The sequence below is a fragment of the Coturnix japonica genome, chromosome 4, assembly GCF_001577835.2.
Source record: "Coturnix japonica isolate 7356 chromosome 4, Coturnix japonica 2.1, whole genome shotgun sequence".
NCBI lineage: Eukaryota > Metazoa > Chordata > Aves > Galliformes > Phasianidae > Coturnix > Coturnix japonica.
The window spans coordinates 44,301,458-44,327,425 of NC_029519.1; the positions used below are offsets into that span (position 1 = coordinate 44,301,458).

Consider the following 25,968-nt stretch of genomic DNA (forward strand, 5'->3'; position numbering starts at 1 on the left):
GGAGTTATTAAATCCTCCTTTTGCCAAAACAATGTGAATGAATGCCAGTTGGTTTATTTTGGGTTAATCACCATAACCCTTTTTTAAGCTGAATAGAGCAGGGATGTTTCTCCATCACTGCAATAAACCCCAATCAATGGGTTGCTCTAGGAAATAAAGAAGCATTGTCATCATTTATATTTTGCAGAATCAGAATCCACAGGAGCAGGGTGGACAGATTTAAATTGCTTAATCACGATGTATAGAAACAGAAATCTCAGTCAAATGTACATCTGCACATTGGTTATTTTCTCTGAAAGAAGAGACATCAAAACTTCATACTACTCAGTAGTAAGGAACCATGCTTAAAACTGAGTTTGGCTCCTGTTTTTGCCAGTAAAAGGAGGGTAACTTAAAGTGCACACAGAGTAACATTTATTCAGATTCTTGGTGTTTATCAGATCACGGTTAGAGTAACATTACATTGCCTTGAAGTACAAATCACTGTTTGTGTCTAGCTGGATGTGCTCAGAGCATGCAGACACAGCACTCTGATTTGTTTTCCTTTGATTGTAAGGTGACCTTAAGTGTTTGGATGTACTTCTCACCCTCTCACATACACACACATCAGGTTTTATACCAAAACAAATCACTGGATAAAGTAAAGTAGAGATGACAACAGTACTTTACTTAGTGCAGAACTAGCTGAGCTCAACTTCAACCTCTCATTTTTATTTATGGATTGGAAGAGGGAAAAATGTTTTTTTTTTTCCCCCAGCAGCCAAGTGATTTTTCAGTCGTGAAAAAACCTGTCACTAAACTTGGTGGTGTTAAACCACAGCTGTCCTGTTGTTAATTTTACAGCATAGCTGTGGAGTAAAGCAGTCCAGCTTCCTAACTAGGAATGGGACCGGAAAAGGATGAGAGTCTACACTTCTATTAAGCCTGTGCAAGGTATGAACCACTGAATTACCACCCATCCCAGCAGCCAGCCCGAGGTAATAAAATCTTCACACCACATCTGTGCCATTCCCTGCTGCTAAACATAGACAGCATTTCTTCATGCAGGTTTAGCCAGGTCTTTGGTAACATCATAAAACCCACAAAAACCAGCGGAGCTGTGCAATGGGCATAACATGAGCAGCAAGTACCTTACTGTCGAGCTTCTTCATGGTGACCAAGTCTAGGGATTTCAGTGAGTGTCCAGTTGGCGCAATGAAGTACAGGCAGGCATGGATCCTGGTGTCATGGTAATTGAACAGGGATCGTTTGATCTTCAGCTCTTCTTGCAAGTAGGCTTCAAACTGTGCATCAATGTACTCTACAATGGGCTTGTAGCTGAGGAGAGAGAATCTCTGAGCACTGAGCAAACATTTACTGCCGGGAAAACACAAGTCACTGAACAACACTCAGGAAACTTCATGGGTGCTCTAAGCATTATGAAGGCAAGACTTGGTACCTTCTCTGTTCAAACTCCTGCCCCTTCCTACCAAGTGTGCGCTTTTGCTTGGTGCACAGGGAGCTTATTATGGACAAACTAGCAAGGAGATGTGGCGGAAACCCTGAACTTTAGTGGCACACAAAACTGGTAGCCTGAAGAAAAACCTGTTTTGGAGCCTCTCCCATTGAGATGGGAGGCAATGGGGTGTTTTCAGGTCCTCCAGGAAACACAACAGGCAGCCAGCAAGGCTTCTGTCCTGACCCTCTGCTGCAGATGCCACTGCCGCTGTTCAAGCAGTTGCTCAAAACTCTGGCTTACATAGAACAGTCTTGCTCAATTTACTAAGGAAGAGCTATAGCAGGAAATAGCCATTGCTGCACAATGGCCACTGACACCAGAGACCCAGAAAACACCACTGAGCACTGTTAGTTAATTTGCAGGCACAAACAGCTAATAAAGCAGCAAGCCCCTACATGTGGCAGAGAAAAGTCCATACAAAAGCAGAGCTTTGCACCGGGACACAGCAAAATGCAGGCTGCCTCTAGCCCTACTCTCCAACTGGCTGCCAGGGAAGCTGGAGGGGCTTCACTACCCATACCACTGGCATTTGTCTGCTGAATAAAGCAAATGCAAAGTGACCCGGCAGTAACAAGCTGCTGAGCATCCCCACTCCAAGCACCTGCTCCTCTTCTGAGCAGCTTTTGTTCTAGCCTGAGAGCATATGGCAGCGTCTGATTGTGCAGAGCCCCTTCCAGGCTGCACGCACGCCTCCCTACATCAGCTCCACAGTGTTGGCTAGGAGTGGAAGCAGCAAAACAAGGACAACAGTTGATCTTTGGTGGCAGGTCAGAGAGCAAGGAAACATTCCAGAAACAAAGTGTTGTAAAAATAATGATATTTTTTAAAAAAATCGAAGTTTTCATTGGGGAACAAGAAACAGAATCTGCTCAGTCTCCACACTAACAGAATTTTCAGTGGAATCTTTCACTTTAAGCTTGCCTTGTCAAAGAGCTGATGCTGTTTAACTACCTACCACCATTATGGCTTTTGCTCAGTGCACACATTGCCAACCAGCATCCCTCATTTGTCTAGGTGCAGGGAACAGAGTTGCAAAGAAGACTGCAGAGGGAGATGGGACTGCGGTAATGAGGGGATGCATGGCTCCAAAATGTAGGAAATGCATTAATTAGCTTATTAGCCATTATCACAAAGCGACTGTTTTTAAACATAACAGCAAAAATCCACATGGATAGATAATAAGGGACTGTGTGGGCTGCTCACAGGCTTGCTTTCAAACTTTGTACTGAATAGTGTGTCCACCAACACTGACTTGCTGATCAGTTTGACCTGATGGTTGCTGGCTGGAAATACATGCAGTGAGCAAAAGCCACTAGGGTGCTCTGGCCACCATCAACTCTTTGACAAGGCAGGCAGGTTGTGCAATGGAACAGGGCACTACGGTGTGCAAGGGAGGGACCTGAAATCAGGGAGACCCCAGGGCAAGCAGAGAGCTGCCTGGAGCTACTCCCAGCTCCAGAGGCCAGCTCACTTAGCAGTTATCACTAGGATGTTAAGGCATATCAGGGAGGGAGATGGATGGGTGGAAGAAAACCCTGCCATCCCTGCAAGAAAAGCACCAATGGGGACATTTGGCAAGTAGCAGAGGGTCTTCTTGCCATGGAGGAGAAGAAGGAGACAGACCTAAGAGACAGGAAGGAACAGAAATAGGTCTCTCCTTGGGGTGGCAGGCTAACACCCTTCATGCCCACCTCGCCCTTCCACTATAGAAATGAGGGTCTGGAACTTGAGAGACAGGCAAATGAGGATGTTGATGGGTCAGGATGGGATGCACCCCATGGGTACTGAGGGAGCTGGCAGAAGTGCTCACCAAGCTCCTTTCCATCATTTATCAGCAGTCCTAGTCAAAAAGGGAGGACCCAGGTGACAGGAGACTTGTTACTATGTCACCCATTTACAGGAAGGGTCAGAGAGAAGATCCATAGAACGATGGTCTGTCAGTCTGACGTCGGTATCAGGGAAGTTCACAGAGCAGATCATCAAGAGTGTAATCACACAGTATGAGTAGGACAAGCAGGGAATCAGGCCCAGACAGCATGGAGTTACGAAGGGCAGGTCCTATTTTAGTGACCTGACCCCATTCTATGACCAGGTGACAGTGTTTTCCTCAGGGGTCAGTATTATGGCCAGTCCTATTCAATACCTTCATTGATGATCTGAATGAGAGGAATGAGTGCATTCTCAGTAAGTCTGCAGAACACACCAAGTTGGGAAGAAGTATTGATCTGCCTGAGGGTAGGAAGGCTCTACAGAGGGATCTGGATAGGCTGGATTGATGGGCTGAGGCCAATTGCATGAGATTCATAAAGACCACTTGGAAAGTGATCATCCCTCTGTTCTCAGAGCTGATGAGTACTTATAGTACTGCATTCAGTTTTGAACTCTCCACTACAAGAAAGACATCAAGGCATTGGAGCATGATCAGAGAAGGGCAATGAAGCCGTGAAGGGTCTGAAGCACAAGTCTCATGGAGAGTGGCTGAGGGAACTGGGGTTGTTCAGGGTAGACCTGAGCACTCAACAACAACCTGAAATGAGGTTGTGACGAGGTAGGGGTAAGCTTCTCCCAGGTTACAGTTACAGGACAAGACAGAATGGCCTTAAGTTGTGCCAGTGGTGGTTCAGGTTGGATATTAGGAAAACTTCATCTTAGAAAGAGTGGTAATGCACTGGAACAGGCTGACCAGGGAAATCGGTGGAGTAACCATCCCTGTAGGTGTTCAATACATGTGTAGATGTGCCACTGAGGGACATGGTTTAGTGGACTTGCTGGTGATGGGTAGACTGGATGATCTTAGAGGTCTTTTCCAACTTTAATGACGCTACAATAAGGCCAGCAGAAATGTGGTTCCAGCTCTGTAACCCTCTAATTGATCTATTAGCTTCTTCAGCTTCTTGCCAGTTCTACCCACCTCTCAAGATCAGCAATGCCAGCTCCCACGCTAGGATCATGTAATATCCCCAGAACAGTACCCTGTTCCTAACCTGTTCCCCACACAGGATCGAGCCTTTCTGATCTCAGATCACATCAGCACCAGGACTCCTTCTCCCAGTAGAAATAAATTTACCTGTCATCTTTGTTAATTTGATCTCCAAATCCAACCGTGTCAACAATGGTCAACTTCAGACGGACATTACTCTCCTGGAGCTCGTAACTCCTGGCTTTCAATCTCACACCAGGCTCATTGTGTGTAGCAGGCTCACTTTCAAACTTTGTATTGAACAGAGTGTCCATCAACGTTGACTTGCCGATGCCAGTTTCACCTGAGCAGACAAAAACAGAGTCAGAATGGTGCCATTTCCCATCCCCACCTCATCCTCAGGCACATTCACCAGGTTAAGGAGTTACTTTGCTTTGGTGCTAGTGAAATTAGGCTATGTGCACACAACTAAAATAATCCCTGGAGGAACAGATGTCTTCTGAGACAGTCCCAGTCTCTACCAATACCCCTGGATTGAACAAGGGGCTTTGTGGACATCAAGAGGTGACAGCAGCTTTGCCTTCTGTAGGTCAGACTGGCCAGGCCTGTGCAGCACACCCTGCAGACATCCCTGATCAAAGCACTATGCACCAGTGAATCCAAAACAAGTCCCTGTCAGGCAAAAGTTGCTGCTCTGACAGACATGAAGATAAACCAAGCGCCTTCAGCTCTAAAAGCTACCACCTGCAGGTAAAGAGCCATGCTGCAGAGCTGGAAACAAAGGAGACCTTTTTAAGAACAGTCACTTACACATTTGCTGAGCAAGGCCCTCTGCTTAGAAAAGGAAAAAGACTCCTTCCAGCAAATGCCTGATGCTACTAGAAGTCAGTTACTGGACTTGCTACGCTGGCAGGGCAGGGTAAGACAGATAATCATTCCTTTCCCAAGGAAGTATTTGCTCTCAGTGGAGTTCAGGTGTTACTTGCAGTTTTTACACTGATATGACCTGACCAGAGCTGTAGACTCACTCCTGCTTGACAGCACAAAGAACCCCAACCTGCCCATCTTGCAAGGGACAGCATGAAGCATTCTTACTCAAGAAATCCTTAATTCTTTTTCTAACAGTGTTGGTCAAGTCCTCGTTCTGCTGCAGTTTTTCTTTACAGAAGCACACTGTAACTTCTCTCAACTCTAAGCTCGACTCTCAAGGAGACATTCAATTCTCTGTGTGATCTTATGCTTTTTTTTCCTCTCAAAATCAATTTCTATTTCTTTTTCAAGAGAATTACAAAAAACAAAAAGGTGAAATTTGAGTAATGAAGACTTGAGACAAGCACAGAAACAGTTAAAAATACAAATAGTAAAATCTGAAATAGCATACTTCATAAATGCCAACTTTCAACACTACTGTAGGCTGGCTAATCCCTCAGTGCAATTAGTAACACTGATGAAAGCATTAGCCTAAAACCCATTTTTAAGTCAGAAGTGTTTGCTTAGTGTTACCCTCTCCAACTGCTACTGCTGCCTGTGCTGAGGAAGTATCTCAAGGTCATACCACAAATAAGCCAAGTTTTCAGTAAAATTTTCTCTCCACATATTTTTTAACAACAGAAGTGACAGAAATGCCAAGTTGCATCTCTTCCGAGGAAATCCAAGCCCTGTTCACTGTTGCACTACAGTTATCATTTAGGCAAACTACTCGCTTGTGAACAAGATTCCCCACTGCCCTGAAAAACCTTAAACTGAAGTGATTGATTCACCAATGCAGAAAATAAAGTGGGAGAAGAGAGCCTGCATCTGGGATGGGCCCCAAGCATCTCTCTGGGCTGTCTGCGCTCTTCTAGAATCTCTCACTCAAAACATGCAGAAGCCCCACTTAGAAGACCTCAGCAAACCATGCAGTATTTGTGAGAAACAAACAGCAGCTATGTATTATAGTGAGTTCCTGACATGAAAGCAGCACTGCTGCATGCACTGCTCAATGGGCTTTGCAGCACTTCAGTCATGCGCACTGCAACTAAAAGCTTCACATTACTATGTCAAAGTCAACCGTGTCCTTCCTGAAAACACAATTTGAAAAGTTTTGTTTTAATGGGAAGGTTTCTCCTCTTTGGAACTTGTGTGAAATTTTAATGTGGAGCTAAAAATGGTTGATCAGCACATTTTATAAGAGAAGACTTGGAGCAAATTGTTGCTAATGGAAATGTATCAAGTCATACTAAGAGAGGAATATTTACTGCAAAAGAAAAAGGCAATTAATTTATGCCATTTTGATCAAAGAGCTGCCTGCTAATCTAGATGTTCCCAGCTGAATTTTAAATGGTTTCACGCTGCTAAAAGATCCGTGTGATGGCCTGAGCATGCACAAGTATACTACTCTTATCTTGCTCTTCAGTGCACAAGGCTGTGAAGAGGAAATGAGTTCACTTGCCAGATTCTTTCAGATGGTTTATCCTGCTCTGCAGACAAAGTCTCATCTTGCCACAGAACATCACAGAGGGCTGTGTTTTTTTTTCTGGTTAATTAACTTATTAGAAACAGAATCATAGAATGGCTTGGCTGGAAGGGACCTCAAGGATCATCACATCCCAAACCCCTGCCCAGGCAGTGTTGCCAATTGCTAGATCAAATATTAGACCAGGCTGCCCAGGGTCCCATCCAACCTGGCCCTGAACAGCTCCAGGGATGGGACATCCACTGATCAACATCCACAACCTCTCTGGAACACCCCTATTAGAAGGAACAATATGCCATTCTTAAGCCTTAAGTAAACAATGGACAAAAAGATGTTGTCTGTGGACTGCTTTGTCAAGCTAACAGTAAAAGTCAGCATTTTTAAGTATTCATAAACCTCAATCACAGGAAACATCCTGAAGATGTCCACCACCAGGTCAATGATGTTTTAGCACACAGCTCCCTAGGGCTGAGCAATGGATTTCTCTCTGCATAATAGCCATTAAATGCAGAGACAGTCAGCAGCCCTCTATATTCAAAAGAACCTGCTACCTTCTCACACTGCACCTCTGAAAAATTTGGGTAAAATTACACAGTAACTCAGGCTACTGAACCAACTTGCAGCACCCAGATTAAACACAGCAGGGAACAGGTGACAGACTTTGTACATCATTTGGAGACTAAAAACGGCATAATTTCCAGCTGGAAAAACTAAGAATATAACAAGGTAGGCAGGCAAAGCCTGGAAGAAAAGAAATGCCATTTATTGAGAAGCAGCCTCTGTGCCTAAATTTAGATTAAATTAACATTCTTCTAAAAATTCATTCCCAAATCAACTTCTTTTCCTCATGGCAGCCTTTGGGAAATGCAGGACCCAGGGAACATCAATACCCCAATCATCTTTGAATTCAACAATTTCAAATCATGGGACAGGAGGGAAAAGGGAGAAGTGGAATATTAGTTTCTACCCTAGAGCAGCTCTAGAAATAAGCTGTCACTTCCCTGACACTACAGCCAGTAGTGGCTCAGATCTTACCCTTTGGACAAGGTATTAACTTGTGGACTTGTATGCGACCCATAGTGTGAAACAACTTACCCACACAGAGGATGTTGAAGCTGAAGCCCTGTGACGTTGACTTGTTGACCAGCTGATCAGGGAGGCTGTCGAAGCCCACATGGCCAGAGAGGGACAGGTTCCTAAGGTCATCATTCTGTAAGGCCAAGAAGAAAGACATGTAAATGGGGAGGTTGAGCAGCGGGTTGCACCCAGCACTCATCAGGGTGACACAGGAGTTTTACAGGAGAAAAGAGTTTAATCTCAGGTTTGTATCATATTATGAGCTCTCTGTACTTCTATCCAGCTCTCCTCTGTGGGGCTCTGGAATAAATGTCTGCAAGATTAAGACATGCAAGCACTTTCAAGACTGCTTCTCCAAGCCTGCGACTGATGACCATGATGAAACTGGGTGCAGCAAACTACCAACACCCAAATACTGCTTCTGAGACCTCAGCATCTTGTTATCAACGTCATCTCTTTTACCCACCCACTGCAGTGATTTTCTGAAAAAGCTCATGGATAGGAGACCCTGGGATTTAGGCATGCTGTGAATGGGTTAAATTAAACATTTGTAACACAAGTATTTTTAAAACACCAGTGGGCTTGGGTTTCTGGTTAAGTGAAGGGAGTTTGGGGCAGATCCCAGAAAGCACTTGCTGCCCATGACTCATAGGCTCTGCAGAAACTGGTGGGTGTGAAGCATCCTTCAGCGCAGTACTGGTATCTCTTTCCCTGGTATATTTTGGGAAAGCAAGTATTGCCTCATCATCAGTTACTCAGCAGGAATGAGAGTTAGACTCATCTCCTGCATCTGCGTCAGTTATTTTTGCTATATGGTTTTTTTACTGCATTTTAGGTTGTTGTTGTTTTTTTCTTTCCATTTTCTTTTCCTGCAAGCAGCAAACATCAACAAAACCAGTATCTACATTTTCATTACTGGGTATTTTTCACAGGCTGTGCCACATAGTGGGAGGCAGAAGCATAATCTGGTATCAGCCTGGAGCAGCAAAACCCTCAGGAGCCGAAGGCGTGGGCAGAGATGAAACAAGCCCACATCTCCATGTTCCTGCAGTGGTCTCCAGATAGCAGCATGCTTCATTGAGTAGCGGGGATGCTGAAAGGAGGATTTGTTCACCATAAAGTGAGCTCAGCAACTTGCAGGTGCTCAGGGCAACTTCAGCAGCCCACTGACATGGACATAGCCCAGCTTAACACAATACCTCTACTACATTCTCCATGGAACATGCTGGACAGTTTGAGACTGCTGGGCTGAATTCATCTCTCTCCTCTCTCATGGCAGAGGCTGAACATTTTCACCTTTATATCACAATTAGCACTTCTTTTTTTTGCAATAATCGCAATGAATCTTCCCATGGCCAAAACCACTTCTGCAATCACCTTTTTGCTTTTGCAATTAGCCTGAACACATGGGACTGAAGTCATACAGCTGCCCAGCAGACCCCAGGGCTCTAGAGGTTCAGCAATATCTTAAAGCAGTGGAGGCCAGAGTAACACATGAGCTCAGGGGTACAAACCTCTGCTGGAGAGCAAGAAGCATAGCTGCTCAGCATATAATTAGCAGAACAAGCAAGTGATTCATGCATTTGGTCTGGCAAGAGAAAAGTGTTTAAAAAACAACAAGACATTAAGTCAGATGGTCACTGTGCTCTGGCTGCGAGTTGCTGTGACAGCAATCAAGGAGAGGCAGCAGGCTGGGCTCTCAAGTGAGTCACCCCACTGCCAACTGGGTGCCCACAGTCAATAAGCAGTGGAAGGCTGCCGTAAGCAAAGTATATTTTCCTCAGAGTTGAGCCCAGGGCCCAAGATATACACATGAAGGCAGGCAAGCAGAGCTCTGGGGCCCAATGTACTCCACCTGCCACAGGAAGGCAGAGGGCACTCCACCCCAAGTGGAAAAGCACACCATCATCCTGCCCATCAAGGCAATTCCTCATTTTCCCTTTGGAGATTCATAGAATTCCACCTAATGCCTCTTTTTCCTCCATACTGCATTTAACACACTCTTGGATCAAACCAACCCTTCTGTTGCCCCTCAGCCCACAGTGCAGACCTGAGAGGTGCCTTAGTAATGCCCAGACACATTGCTGAATGTGGAAGTACCCATCTCTTGCACGCACACTACAAGAATAATTCCTCCCAGCTGCAGTCTCTGAAGGCATGAACAGGATCAGCCTGGGGAAAAACCACTGCTCTGCAGACCTCCCAGAGAGCACCACAGACACGGACAGACTTGGGTGAACATCCTAAATGCAGTTTTTAGTTTGAAACTTTCTTAGGACAGAGTCCTGTCTCTACCTCCACTTTACAGGACAAACCTTCCCTCTCTCTTCATATACCACCTATGTGACCAGGAAGGAATTTTCAAGCTTCTAAAACCACATGCCAGCCCTTCAAAAGCTATAGAGCAACAAATAGATAAATGCTTGTTTATTGGGACAGATACTGAGCACTTTTCTCTGCAGTGTGACCTACAACTCATTTAACAGTTAATATTTCTTGGATCAACAATCACATTGCAGATGTTCTGAAGAGATGAATGGCCTGGACCCTGTCTTCCAACACCCTTAGCTGTAAGGAAAAATACAAGTTCCTTGCGGAATGACAAGAAAGACTGTGGGCTCAGAGCCCTGCTAGCTCTGCATTGGGATCTGGTTTTCTTCACACATGGCTCCTGGTGGTAACGGCTTTATAGGTCAAGCAATGCTGTAACGGATGCTCTGGGTCTATCTGGATGTAATTCAGTGAAGCTCTGTAAAACAATTCGGCTGACGAGGCGTGTGCAAGGATAGAAGTGGCTCACTCCTAAGCCGCTGTGGCTTGGCAGAGCTAACAGGAATAAAAGGAAATAAACCTATTTTTCTCACTGGAGACAACAACGTGCCTCCAGCTAGGGAGAAGGTAGGCTGCAGGATTAGAAAAGGGCCACCTCTGGAGGGGCAGTGCAAAGCAGAGTACACCCTTATATTTCAGATAGGTGCCTGGTCAGCAAGCTGAGATGCAAAAAGGAGTATCTCCCAGAGACTGCAGAGCACAAGACCAGAAAGAAATCTGTAGTTACTACCCCGGTCCAGTCTCCTTGATCAGCCCTGAACCACAGCAGCTGTTCCCTCAGCCCCAGCAGCCTTCTGGCAGAGCCCCTCTGGCTTTAAGTCTGCCAGCAAAATATCCCCCTCATCCCCTCCTGTCCCACTGCTTCTGGCATCTGGGGGTCAGCTTCACATGGCCTCCCAAGAGTTAAAGAAAACAAAAATGAGCCTCCAATTCAAGAGGAAGAAAAAATCTGGTATGCAAAACATGGAGCTAGACCACAAATATGAAACGAGTGTTTAGTTATTGGAGGCCACACGACTTCAGAGGAAACTTTGAGAAATTCTGAAAGCTTTTATTGTTGTCAGCAGCAAAGGCCAGCCACATTTTTGCCCTGTTTCCAGGCGCAGGTTCTTGCACTTTAAGTAATTTCTGCTACAACCAAAGCCAGGGACCTCAACAGAGTAGCTGGACAGGCAGCAGTAGCACAGAAGCAAAGAGCATTGGGGACAAGGCAGATCTATCAGACCCTGTCCCCATATTATAGCTGACAGGATATGAAGCATCCCCACACCCACACCAAAGCCAAGCTCACTGCTGAAGTTGCTTGTAAACTCCCCTTCTTTCCTTGCACAGGCTGAAGGGACGCCTGAGCCCTTAATTCTTGATTGAGGAAACTCACATATAACAACACTGGGGAAAATAAAAGGAAACAACCCTCCCCCTGCCATAGCACATTCACAGTGCAAGAACGCAGACCATGGAAGTCACTCCATTAATCACGAAAGGAAGGCCTGTTGTTGTTTTAGGCAGGATAACCATCAGTGTCACCAGCCTAAGAGGGGGAGTTCCTGTCTCCACGCCTGGCTGCCAGCTGGGGCAGATGTATGCAAGCTACTAAAGGCTGGGAGGTCTTTTTTTTTCCTTGCATAAGGAACAGACCACAGCAGAAGACACAGACTTGCCCTGCAGATTATTGTGCCAAGCAAACCATGAAGATCCATCAGAGGGAGGCAAGTTGGATGACCAACATTCACAGTGCTGCTGCAGCTCCCTGATTTTTACACAGAGACAGCTCAATAACCAGAGAGGACACATGGAACACCAAGGCTCGCCCTGACCATGCTGTTTTACCCTTTTAATCCTTGAGAATCAGGGCAGCTGAAGAGTTTGGCTTCCCCAGGCCCAGCACCAAATGCCTGCGGCCAATAGAGCCATTTCCACTGGCACAGCACAGCAAGAGGAGAGGTAAAAGGATACAGCCACATTCCTCTGGGAAGAGGGAAGTCAGCAAAATCCAACAATTCCAGAGCGGCTGCAGGGAGTGGGAAAGAACGTTTATCTTCCAGGCAAAATGTTTGGCTAAAGGTCAGCAAAGGCTCAGAGCGGTAACAGATGCATTTGTGCCAAGGGCTGACATTAAAAAAAACGTTTTCCTCCATAGGTTTCCAAAAACCACTAACTTTTCTATTTGGAGTAAAAGTGACTAATGCCTCTAGCAGCCCCTGATGTCACAAATTGCTAACCAGGAGGGGATAAAAAAGCTGGACTTTGGAGATGATAAGGACCATATGTGCATTCCAGCAAGACTTGTAAACTCACTGGAGGGAAAGAAAAAAAAAAAAAAAAAGGATTGAGGAAGGAAGGGAAGGAGGAAGGGAGGGGGAAAGAAAGACATAATGTCACAAACAAGAATGAAGACCAAGTAAAGGCAGTGCCCAATGAGAAACAGATGCTCTCCACTCCCCCGGCCCAGCTCTCCCGACAGGAGGACAACATGCAGCTAACTGCCTTTCTGACTGTCTGCATCAATCTGACAAATTAAATGAGTTACATTCAGTGCCAGGATCCCCAGGCTGAGACACCCCATTCGCTCCTTCCCCAGACTGCTCCTAATTTACTCTCATTTCCCCTTGCTTTGTCTTTTGAGGTGGTATATGCAGAGGAAAGGTGCTATGTAGGCATTAGTTAATTTTCACTTTTCTTTTTCCCCACACCCCTCTTGCTACAATCCAACACCATCACAGATGGAGTCCAGCAAGACAGCAGAGAGGAAGAAAATAACAGCCATTTCTTCCTGTATTCCACTGCCATGCACTTAAAATAGCACTGAAACAGCTGCATCACAGGCTGTTAAATAAGTGGATGCAGCCTTTGCTAACAGCCGTTAGCTGGAGGCACAGCACACTACAGGGCATGACACAGAGAAGCATGACCCACGAACCCAGCAGGACTCACACGGGGCCCACTGGCAGGGAGTTTGTTGGGACACAATCCCGAGCACAGCAGAGCAGAGTGGGTGGAAACCTGCGAGTGCAGCCTCCAAACCCATTGCTGTATTTCCCTCCAAAATTCTCCAGGCTTCTCCAAGCCCCAGCCCTGCTGGGTGCATGAGCATCACTGGAGCAAAACACAGAGCTTTTCAGAAAGGAAGGAAGCCCATGGGACTTTCTTATAAACCCGTAACAAGGCAGCACTGTTCCAATACCTGAATCAAATTAAGGGCTACTCCACACACAAAGCAGCAGTTCTCCTTGTGAGGTGACGCAGGCTGGCTCACCACCCCTTAACCCCATGTTTTCTGTCCTGCAACACTGCAGCTGCACATCTGGGGCATGTTTTGTCAGCTCCCATTTAGCAAGATCCAGAACTGAGAAGTGTCCCCTATCATGCTCAGGATAATTAATGAGCCCTGTGATCTATCAGCAGGATCAGCATTAACACTATGCCTCACCAGCTTGGTTGGAGGCAATGGGACAGTACATCACTGCCATACGCACAAGCACCAAAAAGTAATGCTACAGTTCTCCATCGAGACCCAATTACCAAGTACAGCCCACAGAGCAAAGTGTATCAAGGCTCCAGACTGCATATTTATTAGTTCTCTTAAACCTGGACTAAGTAATTCAAATGTATCACAGTAATTCTCACACCAAAGCCCTAGGATGTTGCTGACATACATGCATACTATACAGTTTCACACAGGTACCCCAACACGAGTATGAATGGGTCTCTACTTCAAAATAAATCATCATTCAGCTCTGTAAATTCACATCAGCACACCAACAACGTGTACTGAGTTTGCAGTCACTGGAGGACCTAAATGAAGCAGGGACTTTTTAAAGGACTCATTTGCCCACTAGGACTAAATTCAAAGAGCTGGCTTTGACCAGCTCTTCTTAGGGACACATCCCACAGGGGCATGTACCACTGAAGACACAGAATGAAAGAGAGATATAAAACACCTAAGCTTTAAATGACTTTGTTTTTTTTTTTTACACTCACTAGCAACATGTGTACTTGAACATGTTACGGATCAAGTAATCAAGATAACAACCAAGCAGCAAAACCAGATTTGAAGTTGTTCATTCAAATCAAGAGGAAGGCAACTTTGGGATTCAAAGGCACAGCCATTATACCTGCTTTAAAACAGGAACATGAGAATACACACTGCCCCTTATGGCCCAGGAAGCTATTATAGGGCATCACATAAGCCTTTCAGTATTAAAATGAGGTCAGCAATCAGAGAACACACAGGGTCACAAATAATGTTCACCTTAGAAAGCAGTTTTCTTTTTTCAGCAGGAATAAGAGTGAAGTTAAGTTGATCCGGATCTGCATGCAGAAGAATTGAACTATTTAGCTGACAGGTTTGAAACATTGCTCTTAAAGCTCTCAACAGTAACAATTTTTCCTGCTTGCCTTCAGCGTGTCTTTAAACAGGGAAAGATTTTCCTAAGTAGGACATGCTTCAAGGAGCAATTCCCCGTTTTGGCTGAAGTACTTCCTTCCCTTCACCTCATTAATTCCAAATTTCCGTGGTTGCCTCGGAAGGCTGTGTTTTGTCTTCATCCAATTAACATGTTTTGAGAGATCTTCCAGAGGAAAGTAGATCTGGCCCTGGTCTGAGGCACAGCCATAACACCAGTGTCACAAAGAGGAGGTAGGACTGCAAGGCTACCTTGCAGCAGGCCTTTTCTTCTCCTTGCATCTGGCTGCACTAACAGACTGTTCCACAATTTACATTTCTGGCCTTGCTGAGAAGCACAAGACAAAACATTTTTCTTGCACGTGGGCTGCAGACAGGAATGTTCCCACAGTCATCTCCACATTCATCACTTGCAAAGAGGCAGGACCACAAAGGCATCTGATGACCGCTGCAATGCTGGGGATACTCCAAGTCATAAAGAACCCCTGGACAGGACACAGGCAATTGCCCAACATGCACTCCAACTGTCTGAACTCCACAAATGCATTGTAAGAGAGCAGGCTAAACAAACACTCATAGCACCAGAGGAGAGGATTAACTCTCCAGCCACAAGGAACCCAAGGATGAGCTCTGCAGCTCTAGTCCTGAGCTTGTGGTGGAGAGAAGCCTTCTATCCCAGTGAGCTGCACCAGTCCCTGTATATGTCAAGAACCCTGCTCTGACCCAGTCTCTATTTTATGCACCCTCTCCATAACCTCAAGTAAAAAAGGGGGAAAAAAAAGGAAAAAAGTAAAAGCTCTCTCTGCATTTCAGCTGATCATGACTTCAAACAGCAAGCCCCCACTGCAACACAGGCCCCACAAGCCTCCTACCAAGCACAGCTAACCTCTGTTCTGGAGCTGAGTATTTCTGCTGACCACCTCCAAAGGGGTTAGGAAAGTAGCATTGTTTTTATAGAAATCTCACACCTTTCTCAAAGAAGACTAAAAGCAACGCTGTCTTCTCCCTTCTCCACAGCCTCAAGTGCCCACCAAAGGAGGCTCAAGCAGACACCATCACCCTAAAGTCAGAGTGGGGTTTTCTGCAGGAAATCAGCCTGAGAACGTGGATCCTTATGACTTAAGTTTGTCAGACAAGTTTCTTTTACAAGGACCTATTTTCCAAACACCTCTATGACTGAGGCAGAATTAAATAAGTAGTTCAAATCATGCAACTGGGAATACATTATGAAAGCAATGAGGCCACACAACAGCCCACAGGATGCACCAAGCCCCAGAGCCATGTGAGCACTGCATCATCCCCAGCACTGGAGCTGGCAAGAAGCAGGGAGCTCAAGGCACATTGCTGGCACAGCCCTGAGACTGCTGGACACCCCTTCAACAAGAACATATAATGTTGCTCATAGCTGTACCTGAGCTTGCAGCTCTCAGCACTCTCAGGGCTGTGCCAGCTTTCCCATCAGGCCAAGCTCAGGGTCATACCAGCAGCTTCAATTCCTGTAATCACCTCACCTTCTTATAAGCCTATGATGATTTCCTTGATTATTTGATGGCAATTCCCTAATGCAGCTTATGAGTAAGCAAGGTGCTTCCCAGCAGGAAAAGCCATGTTTTAGGGCAGACACAGAACTTCAATTCTGAAATCTACAATTGCATAACATGGATTGAAAACAACATCTTTGTCTTTGTACGAGGTGTCTTAGAGGTAAAAAGGATCCTAGAGAAAAGACCTAGAAAAGCAGATAACCTCACAGCATTCAGGATAAACAGCCACACGATTTGCCTTCATTTTCCTGCTCCTTTACCAGTAGTCAGACAGGAACAACTACTGCACAACTGAAATAACGAAGCCTACCTGAGACTGGGGGAAGTCCAGGCCATAACTTCCCAGAAGAATGCATGAGCTCAGACAATCCTATCATTTTAGAGCTATGGCTACACACCCACCTGACTTGAGTGCTGAAAACAGACCTGGCAGTGACTAAAAGAAAGTTTAGTTACATTGACTAACACAAGTTAGGGCCTTGGCTAAAGCTCACGATCTTTATCCTTCACCCCTGCTCTCTCTCTCCTCTCCACCTTCCTTGCCAGGGCTCAAACTTGCTGCCAGGCTTCCCACTAACACATTGCATTTTGAAGTTGCTGGGCTCAAAACAAAGCCCACATCATCCTCCACTTCAGCCTGCAGCCTCCAAGCATGTACATACACAAGTTTGGACACCTAAAACCTATTAAGTTGATGCTTGAAAAGAAAAAGGCTATGTAACAGTAGACCTCTGAAGCACAAACAGATGAATGGGGTTCTTCAGCGGTGGTACTTCATTAAGAAACCACTGCTCTCTTCTGCAACAGCATTCAGATATCCAGGCTCCCTGGAGCTGGCTAGAGCAAGCAATTGCATACTCATACATAGTTCAGGGGTATCTTATTGGCAATACAGTGCTGACAAATAGCAATTTGCCATAATCCACAATTTTAAGCCCATTTATTAGCTTAATCTTAATAACACAAATAAAACCAGATGCAGAATCGGTATAAGTAAGTCATTCCCTGTGCAAAATCTATCTACATCTCCTGCATGTATCTTTCTCAATAAAACACCAGCCTTTCCTTCCTTCCCCATTATCTGGAAATAGTGGCAGTTCAGAGCAACCAAGATGGATGCGAAATGGGGAGAAGACAGGGCCATTTCAGTGACTGGTTTCTTTCCCAATTATGATGCTCCTGCATTTGTACCTACCACAATGTTCTAGGACTTGTGGACAACCTCAGAGTTCACATGCAGGGATCAAACTCCAAGGGCTGCAGTCTCTCGCCTGAAATCTTTCCCTAGCAACGCTTAGGAGGCTCAGGTGCTGCATCAAATCACACTGTATTTCTCTTCTGTATTCTACTATTGGGCTCTGGCCCCAGACCACCACAGATCAGGGTCCTGCTCGCAGAGCACAAGCAAAGACAGTGACCAACATCAGCCAACAAATTTAGAAGGGAGTTGCAGACTCAAGTAGAGAGCAAAGCCTCTCAGCCTGAGTTGCTGCTTGCCCAAGGCCACACTCAGCTCCCTGCCAAGGCAAAGCTGCTGCACCAGACCTGGTAGACGTGAACCATCATTGAGATTGCTCCAGTAGCATATTTTACAGCCTGCAATGTGCTCGCATGCATCTCAAGCTCAGCAGCACTGCTGAGTGCCTACAGCAAGTTTTTAAGAAGCATGTCCAGATTTTAAGAGTAGGAAGTACTCACACAGTTAATTTCAGGTGTTGCCTGCCCCCAGATCTTCAGTTTTCTTAACCTTTATCTCGTCTTCTTTTAGGCCAACAGTTTTAACTTTTTGCCCTCAAGGAAGCCACATATAGACCTCAACACTCCAAATCAGCACCCCAGAATAAAAGAACCCAGTGGGAATGGTGTATAAATGCCAAGCATGAGGAAATAAGCAAGAGAAAAATATTCTTCTTTTGTAACACTGGGTGTTACTTTGAGCAGCTACATGTAAAGAACAAAATCTCCTAAAGGAAAAATATTAACAGTATTTCTATAAACAAACCCCTATTAATGGCTAAATTCCAGACACTAATTAGATGCCCTGGATTCATAAGATCATGTTCTCATTTATAATAGTTATATATTATAATATAAGCCAGGTCAAACTCCATGAATTCAGTTCTATAAAACAGCAGACAGCTTTAAACCTTCTAACCTGATCAAACTATGCGGACTTACACCTTAAAGCAGAGGGTATGAACTTCCAAGCCATCAAAGGTTTTCCCACACCCCTTACCATGAGTAAGGTGTTACTTTCTCTTTGTCTCAACATAACAGTTCCACAATGAGCTTTGCTACAGTAATTTCTTTCTCAGGCTCTCAGTTCCAGCACAATCCCTGGAGGAGCCGCATGCTCACAGCCTCACCAATAAGTGAGACCACAAGTGAAAGGCCCAGAACACTGAGGCATCACTGTATACTTCATCTTAGCCACTAGGAAGCGGACACCAGCCTGCAGGAAACTTGCAATTCATTTATCAGTGCTGTTCAGAAGCACAAGACGACTGTGCATTAAAGCCATGTTTATCTAATACATTATGTTTTATGGGAACACAGAATCTTTAACCAGAGGACAGTGCACTCAGGCCAGTCACTGACCCCTGTACAGGCACACTGAGCCAAGTAGCCCCCAATACAGGGCCAGCAATCCGAGCTGCTCATTTCCCTGCAGGCAATGGTTACAGGGCGAGTTGCAGGACTGCTGGGCGCCAGCTCTAGAGCAGCCTTTGATGAGTTTCTGCCTGGTAGGTTCCCATAAACAAGCACTGGATGAGCAAGGAACAAACAACAATTAGAGAGAGGCAGGCACTGCCCCTGCCCTGTGCCTTGCCAGAGGCTTCCCTCACGCAGGAGCCAGAGCCGGCCATCCCACCCTGCTGGCAGTGTCACGACAGAGTAATTAAAAGCAGGAGGCCTAAGAACTGCAGGCAAGTACTGGTGGTTTGCAGCTGCATCTTCACAGGGGGGCTGAGGGAAAGTTTCAACACTTTGGCCCCCCAGAAAAGACACCCAGCACCAAGCTCATGGCACAACAGTCCTTCAAGGCTCTGTGATGAATTGCTTCAGCACTGACCCACACAGTCCAAGTACTTGCAAATGATGGCATTGTCCTCTCAACCAGCAGAGAGATAGCAAAGACTGCTTGGGAAAACCCTGTAGCTAGAAGTCTCTTCTTGGGCTTCTTCCCCCATACCTTGCTTGATGCATGAACAATACTCCCAATTAGCACATCTGCTTGCTGATAGGACATAGGATAGGGATAGGACATACCTTAGGAACTAAGCATGACACTTCCAAGCATTACTCTGCACTAATCTAATGCTGTTTTTCCTGCAGCAGCCCCACCGCTCATAAGAGCACCAGCAGAGTTTAGAAAACTGCTGGCATTCACCCATGTGCTCACTGGAATAATGTCATAAATTATTCCACACACACATTGCTGCAACGGTCATCAACTGCCTATGGAGCTACAGTAACAGGTTAAACCAAGGCCATCACCTACCTCTGCATATCACAGAATATCCTGAGTTGGAGAGAGACCCAGAAGGACCATCAAGTCCAACTCATCACAAATTAAGGCTGGACACCACATTCAGTTCAGACTCTCCATCCCTGTTTGTCTTTGAATGGAAAGCAAAGTGGTCAGACTTGGATTTACTTTTAATCCCTGCCCTCCTGTCAGGGCTTGTGCTGCAGCAATCCATGTCACTGCTTGCAACCAGCATTAGAATTATCCCACACTTGTGATGATTTTCTTGATACACCCTAAAGAAAACACCATAAATTCTGACCAGCTGCCCAGAGCCTTTCCCAGACAGCCAAGCTAAACACATACCTGCCAGAATTCAGAGTCTTATAACCTTACAAATTCAGATAAGTATTCTAATGTACCTTGCTGGAATACATCGCTTAAGGACAGCTTTTAGAAAGGAAGAATTGAGGATTTTGTAAGGCTGTTGCCCCAAATGTCAATTATAAGGACTTGCCTTTACCTTTTGTTTCCTGCAGTTACTTTATGCTGTAGCTTTGCATACACCCACAACTCAAATGCAGCTTAGCCCCTCTCATCTCAGAGTAGATATGCAGGTTCCTAGGCTGCCCATTCTAGATTTCATTACCAAGCTGGATCTCAACTCCCTTTCCCCCCCACAAGAAGCACTGGAACAGGAAGCAGGGCATGTCAGGTAAACAAAGCAGTGAACTACTGAGCTTGGCCAACCATGCCAGCACATACCCAGGAACAGCAGAGCACAAATGACTGTGACAGATGAGCAGGGATGCAGCAGAGCAAGCCAGCTCCACTGCCCCACGCTTCATCTCCCTGCACAGCATAGACTTAAAGACCTGCCAGAGCAGGTAAATCCAGTCACAACCTCTTGGAACCAAACCTGAGGATTTGGGAAGACAAACATACCCTAAGGTAAATGCAGCTTGCTCCAAGCGAGCATGCTTTCCTCACAGAGAACTTGGCTTGGCAATCTTGGTTCAGATGAAGGAGCACCCTGCTCTGACATGCTCTGCAACTCCAAGTGCTGGAGACCTGCTTATTCCAAAACTGGGCCATGATTCTCATGCGTAGCACATGCTTTTGCTCTTGGCTTGAGTTATTTAATGAAATACACCAAAACAAGTGAACTGCTGCAGCACACAGCTTCTAAATTCTACACAGACTAGGGATGCAGCAGCCTCCTCCACACCACTCACAGCAGTAACACATGCAGCAGCATCAAGCTTCATATGAGTTACTCACAATTCAGGCTGCCCTGCAGCCCCAGAAAGCACAAACTGGAGGCAAAGACCCAAAAGCAGTTTTCTTTAGCCATCCTACCTGCATAGCAGCCAGGAGCAAAGTAGCAATCCCAACAGGGAGAAATCATTTCAAACTAAAAGAGAGAAGATTTAGACTGGATAGAAGACAAAAGGTGAGTTGTTTTTGTGTTTGTTTGTTTTTAATAGTGAGAGTGAAGTTCTGGCACAGGCTGCTCAGAGATGTGATGGATACCCCACCCCTGGACCCACTCAAGGTCAGTCTGGACAGGGCTCTGAGTGACCTGACATAGCTGTAGGTCCCTGTTCATCACAGGGGATTTGGACCAGATGACTTTTAAGAGTTCCTTCCAACTCAAATGATTCTGATTCTAAACTCTGTCCCATTCCCCATCCTGAGCAACTTTCAGAATCCAATATACTTCAGCACAAAGTACAGGAAAACATCATTCACCAAGGCTAACTTGGAACAGGACAGCATCCACACACTCTTCTTGGGACTCTAAAGGGCACTTAATAAGCAGGAGGGAAACTGAGTATCTGAGTACTGTCTGGCAGCAGCAGGACAACGTGAAGTGATTTGAAACTAAACAAGGAAAGGTTCAGGTCAGATGTTCACTTAAAGTGTGGTAAAGCACTACATAGGCCGCCCAGAGAAGCTGTGGATGCCCCATCCCTGGAGGTGCTCAAAGCTGGGTTGGATGGGGCCCTGGGCAGCCTGATCCAGTGGGGGGCAGCCCTGCGCACAGCAGGGAGTTGGAACTGAAGGGGCTTTAAGGTCCCTTTCAACCCAAGCCATTCTGTGATTCCATGATTTCTTACTGCATATTTTACATGGGAACAAACCACCTATTTCATTTTAGAAACATCAACCGCTCTTTAGCCTGTGTGAATTTCATACTTCCCTTCATTGCATGTAAGCCCTATGACAGCTTGCACATCTGGATTTATACTTCCAGCTTTCTGGCTCATCTAACTGGAAGAAATCACCAGGTTGTTTGGTTAGGCTACAAAAGAGAAAATATTGCTTTCCTTAGGTTACATCAAAACCAAGCACATCCCATGGAAAAACTGCTCTTCTGAGCAACATTCCTGGCAAGGCCAAGACCCGGGGGAAGCACGGCTGTGCTATTTAACAGACAGGAGTCACACACAAGGCTACAATTTCAAATAATAGTTTTGTTCAAGCAACAAAACCATAACACCTCTAACTTTGATGTTCGGACGATTTGAGCCTGTACCAGACAAACTCACCATGCTTTAGAAATGCTTTATGTAAAAATTGCCCTCAACTGCATTTACATAAGCCCATAAGAAATGAGGTCGGCAGAGTTACTCATACTGCTCACTTTTAAACCCCTCTTCCTCACTGAAATTACTTGTTAAATCCCTGCAAAAACATCAACTTGCATATTGCTTATTTTAATGGTAGTTTTCTTGAAAGCGTTTTTAATTAAGAAAGCATTTAGTCTGGAAATGCTTCTGTGCCACAGGCTCTCACTACATTTGGTGCTACCTTTATGAAGCTAACTATGGCTATGCTACTAATCCAGTCATTACAACTACACACTTAAAGCAAGGAGAGGAATTATCATCTGCCTTACATGTGGAAAAAACAAGGGCATAGCAAACTGAAGTCCCTTGCCCAAGACTCAGTAAAAGGGGCCAAAACACTTGCAGCATGTCAGCCACATGCACCCTCATTCCCAGTGCTACCAGTGGCTCTTGTAATCAAGAATCTAATAATGAATTACCGCACAACTCTAAATGCAGAACAGCCAAAGTGATTTCCAGCAGGATGGATATTCAGCTACCTGGAAACACAGAACCTGAGGTCCCCTTTCACCACTATTTATTGGCAATCACATAGCAGAAACAAACTGAGTTGTTCTTTCTTTGTCCCACTGAGTACGAGCTGCATGCCCCAGAAGGCAGCATACTTCAAGAAGTTTAGTCCCAACTTTCAGTCTTATTTCCTTGCAGCTCAGAGCATCAGGAAGGGTTTATGGCTGCTTTGTCAAAGAGCTGGCCACAGTGGAGATTTGTATGCCAGTTTTCCCAAGTGTAATTCAGTTCCCCAGCACAGTGCCACTTGCCACCTCCACTGGATACCGAGAACTTGTGCCTCAGTGACCAAACCTCCTCTTTATCAGGAGACCAAACCAGACTTGAACATTTATTAAGCCTACAAGAAAAACAGCATCACTCTGCAAGAGTTCACTCAAAGCCACGAAGGATGGCTGCATCATGGATGCCTTGGGTTTCATATTATTGCTTCTAAAAACAGGTCCAGAGCAGCAGACCCTTCTCACGATCCCAACACACAAACCTCAACACCCATTGGGGAACATCTTCCCACAAGCAAGACAACAGCTCAGATCCTCAAGACTAACCAACCTCCGAAAGCAGATCTGAGAAGGCAGGGGGCAGAAAGAGCCATAAACTAGGTCAAACGCTTCTAGAAAATGCCAATTACTTTATGTATAGCAGATCACATACAAATGTCATTAAATCTCAGCTTGCTGTTGTCAGATATTAGCTGAAATTCCCCACATTGCCTCCGCTGCCACATTAAAGTACCATGTATTCAATATTAATGAGACAGATGAAACAGAATGAGATTAGGTTGGCATTTTCAGAGATAAAAGGCGTTTTGTGACAGAAAAGTATTCCTTTAAAGCACAGAGAACTTTTCTTGGCTCGGATACTGCACACAATAGACAGGAAACAAAAGAAACCATTTTCAGAAGTATTAAAAATCTTCATCTTGGATTCTATAAGCCAACTAAGTATTATCATAAGAAGCAGTGGATACAAGTAACAGCCAGCAGACTTTCTCGGCCACAGCTAGGGAGAGTTTTAGAAATAGAGCTGGTGACATGGGATCAAGAAGCCACTCTGTTTTAAGTATCTATGCCCTTGTGCCTGCACACACACAAAGATCTTAGAGTTCAGATCCCTGGGACTGATCAGGGCACAGTGAGAAGTACCACTGCTTAACCTAGACGTGAAACATGAGATATGTCAGAGAGCTGACTCTACTGATTAACACAAGAAGAGACAATGGAGAACAGAAATCATAGTCATATGCAGAAGCAAGAAAAGGACAACCTGGGACATTTACACACAAATCTGAATATTTCCTACGCAGCTCTAAAGGATTTGGGGTAATACACATTATTACAGACACATGCCAAGAACAAATGTCAATGATAAGCAGACTGAATCAACCCTGGGCTGACAGAGCTTCACTGGGGATGAAAGGAAATGATTTGCATGCCTTAAAATACAAAGATTTGGCTGTTGGTAAACTCTACTGACAGCACAAAAGCAGATTTGTAGTTCTATCTCCAGGGCAGCCTATGCTCCTGTACCTTGCTGGGAATCATTTGCTGTGCACTCCAGCAGGAGGGGAATACAGCTTGCACAGTCACTGAGCAAGCCAAGCAAGCTGTTTACCAACATCCTCTCCCATTTCATGACCACCAGTCTGTCATCAGCTTCATTCAAACCACGCTCAAGTGTTCATGGAAAGTGTTTGGCACTCTTGGTGCAGTTAGCGTGCATCTGGCAAATAGACAGCGGCCTCCCTTGCACTCAGTTAACCTCCCAGCACACCACCCACGGACCGCAGAACAACTTCAGAGCCAAACAGGTGAGTCCTGAAGATCACTAACAGATTTCCCTCAGGAGTCAAAACATTGCTTCTCCCCTTCCACACCCATCATGTGGAAGAGGTTATGATAATTCCTGATTAAAATAGTTGAAATGCACGCAGATCTCCAGAAACAATCTATTTTTAAGCTACTGTTTTCATAGGAATCAGCTCTCAGGAGCCACTGTCAAAGGCAGCAACATCTGTGGTAAAGCCAAAACACCCTAACAAGCCTTTTGCTATCAGTTTTCACCCAGTATTTGTGACCTGATCTGGTAAAGAAACTACCTGCAGTCACAGTATTTCATTAAGCTATTTTAAATAGATAGATACTGTCCAAAAATAAACCCTACTTGCAGAAGCAGTAACAGAAGATTCACTTTGATAATACAAAAGATCTAAAGAAGCTACAAGCATCATTACATATATGTATACATATCATTTCATACATATATAAACTTTTTATACATATATAAAACTGCTTTTTACCATTGCCTTACACAGGACAACACTAAGGAACACAAAAACCTAAACCTACAAGGAAAAGATTCAGCTCCTCCAGATTTTCAGCAATTCCAGGAGCATTTAGTGCAGATTCAGCTCCTAATGTCACCCAGTCACTTCTCCAGAACCAATAGCAGCCTCTGTTTTTAAGTAAGACCCAAGCCATCTCTGAGACTCCTTATCAAGGACAGAGTACAGCATGATTGTGTTAGTGAAGTGGCAATAACAGCTTTTACTGGGAGAAGGAAGGGATGTTCAGGGAGATTTTTTGTTAGTATTACTCCTCTTCAATACCCTGCCCTTGGTTTTACATTTCTGATCAGGAGCACTCTACCAGCATTAGCACTGAATGCCAACAACACTGTGGTGTTTGTCTGAGCCATTATCACGCATCACTTCGTACAGCAGGCTAGAGAGCTGTTCAGAGAGCTGGAAACTGTACTAAAAAAAAGCTTGAAGAACTGTTGCAGCATTTGTTTATTTTAAATCACCTGGTCATACCCAATGGCTCTGAGATGAAATTTCTTGGCTGTATACTCCTGCAAGAGGTACTACAGCTTACAGGGATGGGAGCTTGGAGCCAAACCAAGCCAATGAGACCAGACACCAGGATAAGACCCTGTCCCCTTCTGCATCTCTCCAGCAAGGAGAGCCACAAGCTACCGCACAGCCTCGTGCCTACGCTCAAGTGTGACCTCCAGAGAGGTGGCAACACACCAACAGCCTCAAACAGCCCTAAGGTGGGCAGCCAGGACAGTCATCCATCTTTCCTGGAGGCTGGGAAGATGAAAAGGGGGCACAAAGCCTCAGCA

The 25,968-nt window shown here is 45.2% G+C and overlaps 1 protein-coding gene across 3 annotated transcripts in view; it reads right to left on the reverse strand.

The window, feature by feature from the left end:
* Positions 1 to 25,968, reverse strand: part of SEPTIN11 (septin 11) — a 47,092-nt gene that overhangs the window by 18,421 nt on the left and 2,703 nt on the right. For all 3 annotated transcript variants that reach the window (XM_015861582.2, XM_015861581.2, XM_015861583.2), the window contains exons 2-4: positions 7,969 to 8,083; positions 4,566 to 4,761; positions 1,131 to 1,317 (exon numbers count right to left, since the gene is read on the reverse strand). In XM_015861582.2, coding sequence (XP_015717068.1) covers positions 1,131 to 1,317; positions 4,566 to 4,761; positions 7,969 to 8,083 — 498 coding nt within the window. The remainder of the gene's footprint in view (positions 1 to 1,130; positions 1,318 to 4,565; positions 4,762 to 7,968; positions 8,084 to 25,968) is intronic.